General features: G+C 42.8%; 1 protein-coding gene across 11 annotated transcripts in view; it reads right to left on the bottom strand.

Moving 5' to 3' along the window:
- The window catches only part of LOC147019490 (neuronal cell adhesion molecule-like), a 320,000-nt gene that overhangs the window by 117,905 nt on the left and 188,932 nt on the right, over positions 1-13,163 (bottom strand). For all 11 annotated transcript variants that reach the window (XM_085894024.1, XM_085894028.1, XM_085894023.1 and 8 more), the window contains one exon: positions 2,435-2,631. In XM_085894024.1, coding sequence (XP_085750150.1) covers positions 2,435-2,631 — 197 coding nt within the window. The remainder of the gene's footprint in view (positions 1-2,434; positions 2,632-13,163) is intronic.

Here is a 13,163-nt window from a genome sequence, read left to right as displayed (position 1 = left end):
TATTTCATGCAGTGATGTTGACTGATTTACAAGCAGAGGCAAGAAGACCAAGGGCAAATGACAGGATAAAAAGGGGAGACAGAGAAGATATGTAAGAACAGCAGAGCAGGGTTTTTTAGGACACGTGAGCTGATGCCGCCCGGTCTAGTTGGGGTTGAAATAATCTTCTCCACCTTCTCAGGATTAAAAGACAGAGTCCAGGAGCAGCTAGGAATGACATTGTCGGGTGGATACCAAGAGTGAGGGGTTATTGGGACAAAATATTTTGAAGCAAACATAGAATTGAGGCTTTCAGTCTTCTCACGAACTGTGGTTAATGGGGCTTAAGCTTAAGCTTGGTGTTAACAATGTATATGTGTTGAAGTTAGCCTTGTGACTAAGTCATGGAGTTAACTTTTATCCTGAATACTGGCTTGGAGAGTAACCTTCACCCGAATTCCATCATGCTACAGTGTACAACAGTAGGATGGTGCTGAAATGGACAGCAGTATTACCTAACCCTAGCAGGAATAATCCCATATTACCTAACCCGAACAGCAATAAGCTGAACTTCTGCCCAAATGTTACAATTCATTCACAATCAAGAGACAGCAATGTCTGAGCAGTTCCTATATGAAAGCATCAGTTTATATTGGACGGACATTCACATTCAGTGTTGTTGGATGAACTAAGATAAATCAGTCCAGATTCACCTCTACCTTCGAGCAATTTCATACGTCTGCACGTAGTTTGCAACAATGGGCTGTTCTGAAAATGCAGATAAAGCTATTCCATGAATCTGTGTCTCTGGATGGGAAGATTCGGTGGTTTAGGGCTCCATCTTGGCTGTGTTCCAAAATGTCTATCCATTTGCTAACTGCCACAATCCTCTGCAGAGTCCATCAGCATCATTTTGTTGAAAGTAAACAAATCGTTTCTCATTCGACTTCCCATCCTTCATCCCACTATGAATTTGCAATTGGTCACACTGGCTTTGCCACCGAAGCATCAAAAAGCTATGTATATCAAACAAGCAGTTTCAAATGGAGGACCTCGCCGCAGCTATTAGAGCATTTAAATTGCATCAGATGTGGCAATAAATGTGAATTGTTGCTGCCAGCTTGCCGGCTCGATGACAGAAGACGCTCCATCCCGATCCCGTTTAGAACCCCGTGGCGGGCACGGGCATCTTGCTAGTTGCATTCAATTTTGAGTTGGAATGTTAATAGTCACCGTGATCGTTCCTGGAAGCTCTAAGTAGAGTCCCGATGCACCGTTTAACTAAATGGAAGTGAGTATTAATCATCATGTGCTGTATTTGATTGTTGTTGGTAAGAGTTGGTTTTGAGTGGCAAGTGCACACTATTCAAATTAACGAGTTCCAATTGGAGGGTCCTCAAATGATCAAGAGTCCACTGAACCAATTTACAATTTTTGTCAGATTAAAGCAATTGTTAAAGCCAGAAGGAGCCTTTCAGAAAAAAAAAAAACAGAGACTGTTAAATGGATAAGCAAAATGATGACTTCAAGCAATTACGACGGAGTCCCAATTTCAAGAGCACTTGCAAAAGCATTTTTCATTTTAAAGGATTTGGCCCTTTGGTTGGGTAATCCAATTTTAGCGAGCAAATTTCAACTACCCTTGTAGGTTAGAACAGCAAAATGTCAAAAAAAAGATATTCTATTCTCACAAAGCTTTTCAGTCCGTTGAGCCATTGTGGATAAATTAAGTGAAACACTCTGTTATGGAGTACTGGCTAGTTCATCAAATGCTCTTATGGACAAACGTAACCTACAGGTCAAACCATATCGGGTGAAATGTAGGGTTCGCTGTTGAATGCTCATCACCTGAAGACTTGAGGATGCTAAAATATAACTGGTCTGGAGAAAGTATCTGTTTGTAATAACGAGACGACACTGCACTGTGGGGACCGGTAGGATACCAGCCGAGAGGTGCACACACACACACACCTGTGCGTTGCCTCGCCTGGCTTTGGATCTCGGCACAGCTATAAATTGTTGTAGTGGTGTTTCACAGGCAGGGTGAGCCATCAGTATGTGTGCCGTCCTTCAGATGGACGTTAAGGTGGGCGTCCCATCTGCCAGCAATAGTTGGTGGACGATAAAGATCATACGGTGTCCTTCGTAAAGACATAGCGATCGCTGGCACCTGGCTGAATTACAAATGCCTGCAATGCCTACTACTGGTAATGCAAAGGCAAACCACCCAGTGTTTCCCTTGCCGTGAGGCCCCTTTGGCAACATTGAATCTGCCTCCAGGCAGAACACCACAAATAAATGACAAACAATTGAACATACAATGTTTTAAAAAAAACGATCCATCAAAAATGAAATAACAAAGGAAATGGAGATATGTGCTTGTTGTACGTAATTCACTGAAATCCATCATATTAATGAAGATTATGACAAGGGAGAGGGATGTAGAGAAACGTACTTGATAAGCGAAGGGTAATTCTCTGAGAAAGAGCTGTGCCAACCACATTGGAAGCAAAACACTGGTAAACCCCCTCGTAGACTTGGGCACGCTTCCCGCTCGGTGTTCGGATACGCAACGTGCCAGAATTGTCCCTTATCATTATGCGGGGATCCGACTCAGTCCTGAAATCTTTCCCATCCTTCGTCCAGTAGAATCTGCAGCAAGGAAAGCGAAGAGATATGACAATGTAATAACAGCATTCAAAAGAGCAGACATTGCTGAGAGCCTTTGGAATTGTCTCCAAAAATCACCATTCTTTCAATAAATAAATAAATAAATAAATATCCCCTTACAATGAACCTCAATTATGGAGGAGGCCATTAGGCTCATAAAAGCTTGCACCATGGTTGTCACACATGGTTGTTTGTCCCTGCTCTATGATTTTTTCAATGCTGAAGATCAAGCGAGGAAGCAGCACATGAGTACATCTACTAATTACGTACTATTGAAATGTGAGTACATCTATTAATTACTGTATATACCATTGCAATGTGTGAATGTTTATTAATTTCATACTTTTGCAAAGTCACTACATCCATGAATTACGTACTATTGGAACATGAACAGGTTCATTCATTCTGTATCTATACGAATAAATGTCAGTGTGTGTCAGTCAGTCAGTTTGTCTCCTCCATAACTCCAAAACTATGAAACCGAGTGGCCCCAAACATTGCATGCATATTGGGTGTTTGGATTAATTATAACACCCCTTTTGAAGATAAGTAACAGGCTTATTTAATTATCATTTATCAAGGCATCATCCTTTGTCACTTTGCTCTCCTTCACAGGGATCTAAATCAGCCATTTTGTGTTGGCCTGTTCCACAATGCCTTGACTTGGAACAGGCCACAATGGTTTCTTAACGATTAAGCGCTCAAAATAATTTTTCTTCACTTTCCTCATTCATATCATCGAATGCCTGATCTACATACCTACGAATCTCTGTATATATCACTATGCTTATAAATGCTCGGGGACGCCAACATTCGTGGCTTTACTTCATTTCCACATGTGCAATAATCTCAAGAATCTCTTAACCTGAGCCGAATTTCAAAATTTTAAATGCGGCATTGACCTCGGCAGCAGTTCCGACTGCTAAAAAAAAGTGTTCATTTATCAAATTGGGACATTGTTTGACACTCCAAACATCACCGGTTGTGTCCGGACATCTTCGGACAGTGTTTAGTCTGACCCAGCCGGCCGTTCCTTATCAACCGTTTCGTTGGAATGCTTGCTTGAATGCTTAATAGTGGTGGGCGGAATCACTTACAAAGTACTTGATTCCAGCCATTGAATCGAAAAGAATCGACATCGATTCTGAGCAATTCCTACTTCTGAGAAATACCATATTTTCCAGTGTATAAACTGCAGCCATGTATCAACTGCACCCATTTTTCACCCTAAAAAAAATAAAATAAAATAAAACTTTTCTGGTGAATTAACCGCACGCATGTTTTTCACCCTCAAAATAAATCAATATATTGATCATTTTAAGTTATGATCTCGATCTAAATATGTTTGTACATTAACTTTGGAAAGGAACAAAGTGACGGAGGTATCAACATGCTTACTCCCGTGTCTGTTTAATTTCATCTAACAGTCTTATTATCATTTTCAAGAAGTTGAAGAGAAAGGAGAGGACACCAAGAAGTTTTTATTTTTCTTTCTTATTTTTTAATATTATAAAGAGGATTTTTTTTTGTTCCGAGAAAAAGGAAGAAAAGGGATTCATACCGGTGTCATACATATTTATTGAGGGTTTGTGGCCCTGAAAAGGGCCATTTGAGTTTGATGAAGCTTTTCAGCTAAACCCGAGGAAATCCTCGTTAATGCTTTCCTCGTCGAAGATGACACACAACTCCTTGTCCGAATGAGGGTACAGCAAGTCCCCATCGCTGTCACCATCATTTGCAGCCTCCTCCTCCCAAATCATGTTGTCATCTGTGCCATCCATGTTATTGGAGATGCAGCACTTCAGAAATGCTCGCTTGAAGACGTCCGACGGTATCGCCTCTCACACCTTGATGATCCAGCCGCAGATCATCGGAAAGTCGACCTTTCTCATCCTCCTACTCTTGGTGTTGGTGTTCTCCCCACTCATTATCCAGTCGGACCAGAAGCCGTCCTTGAATGGCTTGTTGATAGACAGATCAAGGGCTGCAGGAGTGATGTCATCCCGCCTGGGGTGATGACGAGCTCGGTGTTGGTCCAATGGAGCAGCACTTTGGTGTCATCAGTCTTGTGAGAACAGAACGCATTCAGGACTAGCATACTCTGTCATCGGGAGAGACTGCCATCTGGGCTACTACTCCAGACTGTGCGCACCCAGTCCTGGGCCAGTCCCTCATTTGTCCACCCATTCTGCTGCGCACAAACAATGACGCCAGCTGGAAACTTGTCTTTGGGCAGTGTCTTCCTCTTGAACATGACATGCGGAGGAAGCTTGCCACCATCAGTGGTGCAGGCGAGCATGATGGTGAATCAGACCTTCTCATGACCAGTAGTGTTGAGCGGCCGATCTTGAGGGTCACATGACTGTCCCCAGCCTGTTGTCGGATGCACGTAAGTTTGCGCGCAAGCTTATTTCAGGCAGGTGCTCTGTTAATGGACTCTCGCTTTTGTGAGTAATTCTTCTTTTGATGTGAGATCAGGTGTTCTTCTCCTACTTCTTCTTTTGTGTTTAATGGCGTTTTCAGAGCTGTTAGGCTCTATATACGTCAAGGCCAAGCAACTGAACTCTGGGTGTCTCCGTTTAAAAAAATATATATTTAATTTCGCACACGGTTGATAAAACGCTGTGCAAACTCTTAACCTGAATCGATTTTCAAAATTTAAATGGTGGAATTGAGCTCAAGAGCAGTTCCGACTGCTAACAAAAAAAGTGTTCATTTGGAATAAAATTGAAATTCAACATTGATCGTTTTTTTTAAGACTGATTTTTTTTTATACCTGTGTATTATTAACTGTGCCCCCAACTCTTATCTTTTTTGCTGATGAAAAATTAATTGAAAAGGAACATGCCCTGGAGCGTGCCATTTACAATATAGCAGCAAAAGCAAGTCACTTGCAAACTAAACACGCCCCAAGGGTGCGTTTCTTTTAAATGAATAGCAAGGCATTTAGAGTTGGCCAGTAAAGCGTCCTGATTGCTTTCCTGACGGACAGGTAGGCAACACATTGACTGATTAAGTCAATGACTGATAACTGCTTACTGATGCTTACGGATGGAGAAATTACTGATGATTATGGTTTATGTATTTTATCCAGCAAATAATGAATCGACAAATAAAATCCACCTGAATGGTGGGTGAACAACTTGTATATATTCACCAGTGGGGCACCTGTGAGGAACCCACAGGCTTAAACATGTCTGACATTTCGACATCTTGAGTTAGATGCTACATATAGATTTTCACAAAATTGGTACTGGCAATTTGTCAGATCCAGAAATTTTCTTATCTACACAAATAATCTCTCCCTTCACTCGCCCCCCCTCCCTCCCCACTCCCCCCCCTCCTCGCATCGTGTTCGACCAGATACATTCAAAATGGCGATTATAAATAATTCCTGAGCAGGAAACCCAACCCTCCCTCCTGTCCTCCCCCTCTCTCCTGTCCTCCCCCTCTCTCCTGTCCTCCCCCTCTCTCCTCTCCTTCCCCACATCGTGTCTGACCAGATACATTCAAAACGGATAATAGTATGAATTTTGTCTAAAAACACTAATATTTGTCCAATTGTCTCACCTTTTGCTGAAACAAACTTGAACCATCTTCACGACTACAAAAAATGAGATCAGATAGTGAATCAGAGTTAAGATATATGGACTGAATGAGGGAGTCTGAATGGATTTTATGTTGCGGGCCTTAATTTCACTGGAAACACATTATTGTCTAAAAACGCGAATTTTCGTCCAATTATCTTGAGGTTTTTTTGCAAACCGAGTCTTAAATCATCTTAGCGACGATGCAAAGTGAAATCGGATAACGAATTTGAGTTAACATAAAGCCGTGAGAGTCGAAGAAAGTGCTAGCCTTCCAAAAAAGATACAGGGAGCAAACAAAATGGTGGCAATTTGATTTTGAAGCCCCTCCCTAAATGGAAAGACCAGTTGGTGGAGAATATATACATATCTTCTTCTTCTTCTTCTTTCGGCTGCTCCCGTTAGGGGTCGCCACAGCGGATCATCCGTATGATCCGCATTGTGATTTGGCACATGTTTTACGCCGGATGCCCTTCCTGACACAACCCTGGTCGCCTCTTACGACACAGGGATATGGTACACCTATTTTAACCGGGGTATACACCGGCCCAGTACACTGGTACTCATTTTGCCGACCTCGGAAGGATGACAGGCTGAGTCAACCCCCTGGTGTATTAATTCAGTGGCCCAACGGGGCTTTAACTCAGGACCTTTTGGATCCCAAGCCGCTGCCCTAACCACTGCACCAACACCAGGCTATATGGAGAATATATACATATATATATATATATACACACACACATATACGTCACACACATACACACACACACACACACACACACACACAATGGACAAGCAAAATGGAAACACCAATGGAACGCCATTTAGGTGTTGGGCCACCAAGTGCGGCTAGTGCGGCCTGTATGCACCGTGACAGAGTCCACCAGTGTCTGGAATTCTGCAGGAGGTATGCGCTACTATTCTTCCAAGAGAAGGTCAATCAACTCACACCTGTTTGATGGAGGTTGAAAACATTGTCTCAGGTGTTATTCCAGAATATCCCATAAATGCTCGATTGGGCTGAGATCTGGTCACTGAGAAAGCCATGACAAATAATATCAGACAAAATGCTCGATAACATCAGTGTCGTGCTCACCAAACCATTAGGTGACCACTCGTGCTCTGTGGATGGGGGCATTTTATTTTTTTGGATACAATGTCGAAGCTTGTATAAGAGCTAACACAGAAAATATAACAAGAGGAGCAGCAGACGAGGGGTGGGAGAGGGAAGCTCAAAACAGTGGGGAACAGAGACATTAGAAGATTTGTGGAAGGGAGAGGGACGGGGCGGGGGGCACGGGGTATACAAGATGGACACTACAGGGACTTTGAGGAAGGAAAGCAAGGAATTTGAAGGAGGTAGATTTTGGGTGGATTAACGGGGGTAGAAAAGATCGAGGTTTTGGATTGGGGAAGATAAGAGATGGTGGTGAACAACTGTTTTGAAGACCTAGAAGGAAGAGTGGGATTGAAGAGAGTGTGGGAGTTTATTTCAGAGGCAAGAAAAAGAGGAATGAAAGAGTGAAGGTGAGCAGCGATTCTTGATTTGGACAGTTTCACCAGAAGGAATCTTTTGGCGGCTCTAGAGCACCCTGCGGAAATATAGGGGGGACAGAGCACACAGAGCAGGGAGGGGGAGGGAGGTGCAAGGCTGGAGAGGAGATAGGAGATGGTAGAAGACATAAGACCACTGACCAGTAAGAGACCCAAAGACTCATCTTCATCACAGGAGATATCAATGATCCTAAAAGTCTTGGTTTCCACAGCGTGAAGCCAAGAGCGGTGTGAGGCAGGAGCACTAGCCCAGAGGGGAGAGCAGTACTCCATCAGGCTGCGGATGAAAGCTTTGTATGTGGTTAGGAGCTCAGGTGTGCCAAGGAAGGACTTTGCACGATGGAGGATACCCAGTCGGCTAATGGCTTTGTAGGCCAGCTTGGAAATGTGGCTTTCCCAGGAAAGATCATGGCAGATAGCGAGGCCCAAAAGCTTGAATGAAAGGTCTTCACGGGGATTGTTAAGAAAGTATATGGAGGGCTTTTGCAGACGGTCCTTTCGGAGAGACAAAGTAGTGAGAGTGTAAGATTTGTCAGGATTGAAATTGGGGCATTGGGGCAACCTAGCCATAATTTCAGGCAACCAGGCCTGTGCAGCCATGCAAGGCATAATTTTGGGCAACCAGGCCTGTGTATCATTTTTTATAGATGACCCTAAGCTTACTGGGATGTCATTGCTTCATTAACACATGGGCCATACCTGTGTGGAAGCCATTGCTTGGTGTCCCTCAGTTACTCAGGTGTTTCCGTTTTTTTGGTCCACTACCTGTGTATGTATATATATATATATATATATATATATATATATATATATATATATATATATATATATATATATATATATATATATATATGTATATATTGGAGGGCTTACACAAATTGTTTATCGTTTTTACTGGATAGCCTGTCCATTAGTTTGGTGGAGAGATGGATGAAATGGGCAGGGCATCCGGTGTGGATGGAAGAAGACACTTTCAAAGAGAGCAGATGTGTTGAAAGAGTGAGGAAATGACAAAAAGGAAGAGACTGCAGTTGAGATGGAAGGATTGTGCGAAGAGGAATGTCAGAAAGGTGGATGTGGATGTAGAGTAGTAGTCCAGCAGTGTCGTCTGATATTTCAGATCAATTGTTCAAATTTGCATAAAAGCATCAACATTGGTGCTTTTATGCAAATTTGAACAATTGGTTTGCTATGCTGCAGTACTATAGAGAGTGATGACTGTTTATAGAGGGCAGTGGAAGAGAGTTGTGGGCAGAGCAGAGCAGCAGCTCAGTACCAGTTGGCCTCACCCTCGGCCATATATAAAGTGATTTTGAGGAAGAACATATTTTGGAAAGAGGTATGTTGATGTTTTGTATGCTGTTTAATGCTGGCATACCAACAAATCTTCACGGAATTAATGTCTATTATTGATGATTTTATAATGTTTGAGGCTAGAAACTATGTTGTAAATTATAGTCATATCGAATGCGACAAAGGCGAACAGAAAGAATGTGTGAGTAATGTCATGAGTTGGGCTGACACAAACGTGATGATGTACGGTCCTGCAGACCAAAGGTGATCATTATGTGTAGCTAACCATCCAGATTTATAATCGTCTCTCCGTCCGCATTCAAGGCTTTGGTTTAGGGAACGAGGTCGGATTTCGGTGCAAAGACGGTCAGGGAGAATGGTTCTGAATTTGGTGCAAAGGAGGTATAAGAGGCCACAGCCAGTAATTTGTTAGTCGCAAAGTAAGAGCAATTCTGTGTCCTGACAAACATCAACAAAAACTTCACCGCATCAAGAAATGCAAATTCCAGTGGAATGGCATTACAAGGATAAAAAGTCCCCACCACCTGGTGCATGAACCCTGGGGTCAAATCAACAAAGTTGTTACATATTTCATGCGTCCCCCAATGTTGATTGCAGAAAAAAAAGTTTCATTAAAAAAAAATGTTTTTTAATGTGCCAGTAATTGCATTTTTTGGTATTTGACCTTCTGACCATGCTCAAGGGGGTAGGGCCAGAATGAAACTTCTCTTGCACCTTCGTTGCCATATGGTGATCATAACTACCAAGTTTGGTGAATTTCTGCCCAACCGTTTAGGAGAGAGTGTGACGGTCAGACAGAGCCGAATACAATATCACCCTGTTTTTTGTTTTTGTTTTATTTACAAAAGGTGCGGAGATAACTACATGTTCTCAGCTCGAGGTTTTAAAATCAGTGTCTTAAAGGAACCTCAACTGCAATGAAACTGGATGACGTTCAGACACGTATTCTTGAGATTAACAACACACTTGATCGAATACAAAAATGATGTAGTTAAAATATAGAAGCTATAATTAATGCTCAATTTATTTTTCACACATCGAAATGAAATGAAATCTTAAGTGAGAGAAGGAACTCAGCTACTTGCACAGCAGGGCACTATAAATTGGATTCTGTGGGCACAATCTGAATCACAAGTTGCAAATCAACAAACACCTTCCCTGAAAAGTAACCTTGCCCGTAGAATGTGAAACTCGCAAACAGTGGCTTTCATGAAATGGGCCAGGCTGCACCGTGTTTCCACTTTTCATTTCTCATTCATTTGCTTCACTGCCGCCCAAGGCCTTTTTGCCTTTGCTCATTCAATCTATCACATATCTCTCACAAAAAATAAAAACAAAAAATCTTCCAAAGCAATGGATAGATATCATCTGCAGCCAAAAATAGTGTTTAATCCACAGGGAACTGTCAATTGGAGGCGGAAGAATGATTTGAAAGATAATAAAAAGTTTAATTTCGATACAGAGCTGTAAAAAAGAAATATAGAACAATAAGCTAGCTTGAATGTTTTACAGTTCCACTTGTAGGGTTCTGTCATGTCCTCGGGCCGAACGAGTTTGTCCTAGTAATGCCAGGTTGGGTTTGCCAGAAGATAAATTGACATCTCTGCTGAGCCGAATTAACAACAGCAACAACAAAGATTAATTCTGAAAATGCCTATTTGTTAATGCCCCACCTTAATATAATTATACAATTTACTGTTTGTCACTTAACATCCTTTCCGGAAATATTTTGGTGTATAAAGACCCAGGCCTTCATGTCTTTTAGGCCTGATGTTCATTATCCTTTGCCTCGTTTACACTGCTACAATTCACAAGCAAATGGTCTTGCCAAATGTGTTGCCAGCCTTAGAAAGAGAGTTTCAAACTTATTGCAGCTACACATGATGTCAGAGTAATAAGTCACAAAAGCCTAAATGAGATGTGTTCTGACCTTCCAGGCCACTGCATTTCAGTGAACCATGCAATGTGCACAAGCTGTTTTGTAAATCCGTCTGTAAATGCTTGTAAATGTAATGTCAAGCCGTTTTGGTTTCAATAAACCAGGTTAGGGAGTTACAAGGTCATAATTGAAGCTCCCATATGAGTCAGGCTTTGATTTGAGAAAAACCTTTCATGGCCAAACACAAAACAAGTCACTGAAGGATTGAACATTATTGAGGTCATATTGAAAGAAAAGCATGCAAAAGGGATGCAATCGCAAGAAGATAGAGAAGGTGTAACAACCAAGGAGAGAAAATAAAATTATGAAAACAAAACTCAAGGTTTTCGCACCATTTCATGACATCATTTGATGCACGCACGCACGCACGCACGCACACACACATATAAATGTATTGGAGAAGATTGGGGCGGTTGGGATAACCCAGTTTTAAAGAAGAAGATGGATCTTCCAAACAAAAGTAAAAAACGACATCGACTCTGCTAATATGAGCAAAAAAAGGGAGAGCAGACCCGGTCTCAGGCAATGTTTCACCGGCTTCGCAGCCAGCTTCATCAGGCACAATAGAGCTTACCTTGTGTAGCATTTTTGTAGGTCTATTGTACCTGATGAAGTTGGCTGCGAAGCCGGTGAAACATTGCCTGAGACCGGGTCTGCTCTCCCTTTTTTGCTCATATTAGCGGAGTCGATCTCGTTTTTACCCCTCAGCCCGAATTGGCTAAGGAGTATTGTCGTCATAGGCGTTGTCCGGGCGTCCGTCCGTCCGGCCATCCGTCTCTCAACTTTTGGTTTCCATCAATTTCGAGGAGAACGCCATGTCCGATTAAATCCATTTTGCAGGGTATGTTGGGGTTGAGTAGAGGAAGGTTCCTTTCGAAAAATGGGAACGCTGCGATTTTCAATGTGGGCTCCATGGCAGCCATCTTGAAATTGGTTTCCATCGATTTCGAGGAGAACGCCTTGTCCGATTAAATCCATTTTTGCTGGGTGTGTTGGGGTTGAGTAGAGGATGGTTCCTTTCGAAAATGGGCATGCTGCGATTTTCAATATGGCCTCCATGGCCACCATCTTGAAATTGGTTTGCGTCAAGGGGCTGAGGGGTTACGCCCGCTTTGCGGTGCTATTTGTTTACTTTTGATTGGAAGCGCCTTCTTCTTTAAAATAAAATAAAATAAAAACATTCTATATATATATATATATATATATATATATATATATATATATATATATATATATATATATATATATACATACATATATGTGTATATATATATATCTGGATATAGTGTTACGGTTGTGGAAATTCACATGACACCATAAAGGGCCCTCAGGTGAGATATCTCCATAGGTACATGTGTAGTTAGCCCAAACCCGTAGTATAGAGGGAATTTAGGTGATCCATCCGGACTGCAGCTTTGAGTTAGCCATTTTTCTGTTCTATCTTTTATTTCAAACAAACAGCATCTCAACAACAACGCCATCCCCACCACAGCGCCAACCACACTACAACGATGCCACCTCCACCACCTACGCTACCACATCATCGCTTCTACAACCATTCGCAAACACCACCACCTTCGTCTTTACCTTCACAACTTCATCCCACATCATTGCTTCTACGGCCATTCCCAAACACCACCAGTCAACACCAAACGTCGTGTTCCCGGAGCCGTTCGGCCATGGAGGCCGAACGCGTCGATCCGCGGATCAGGAATGCTTCACGCCCACTTCTCCTCCGTCCAATGGGCAAGCGCGAGGCGGCTTGGCCCCGCCTCCAGGCGCGTGTAGGTGAATTCCGTCCATGTCCGTCTATGTAAATTTTAGGATCAGGGGAGGTTCACACCCATTTTTGCCCGACTAATGGCTGACCTGGGGGGGGGGTGGTGTGGCCCCGCCTCCAATCGCGTTCTGATCCGGGAATTTGCATATCTCCGCCTACGAAGAGCTATAAAGGTGCGAGCGGAAGGCGACTCGCGAGGAGAGTGTGGAACTGGTGCAGCTAAGCGTGAGTTGGAGCATTGAGCGTTGAGCATTGAGCGTTGGAGAGCGTCGTTGAGAGTTGAGCCGGAAGAGGTGGAGTGCGCGCGGTGGAGCTGCAGGCGGTGGGTCGGGGCAAGGAA

This window comes from Eptatretus burgeri, chromosome 9 (genome assembly GCF_056783735.1).
Source record: "Eptatretus burgeri isolate ZD-2024b chromosome 9, Ebu_testis_v1, whole genome shotgun sequence".
Lineage (NCBI taxonomy): Eukaryota > Metazoa > Chordata > Myxini > Myxiniformes > Myxinidae > Eptatretus > Eptatretus burgeri.
The sequence above is the reverse complement of the archived record's forward strand: the minus strand, read 5'-3'. Positions and strand labels throughout refer to the sequence as shown.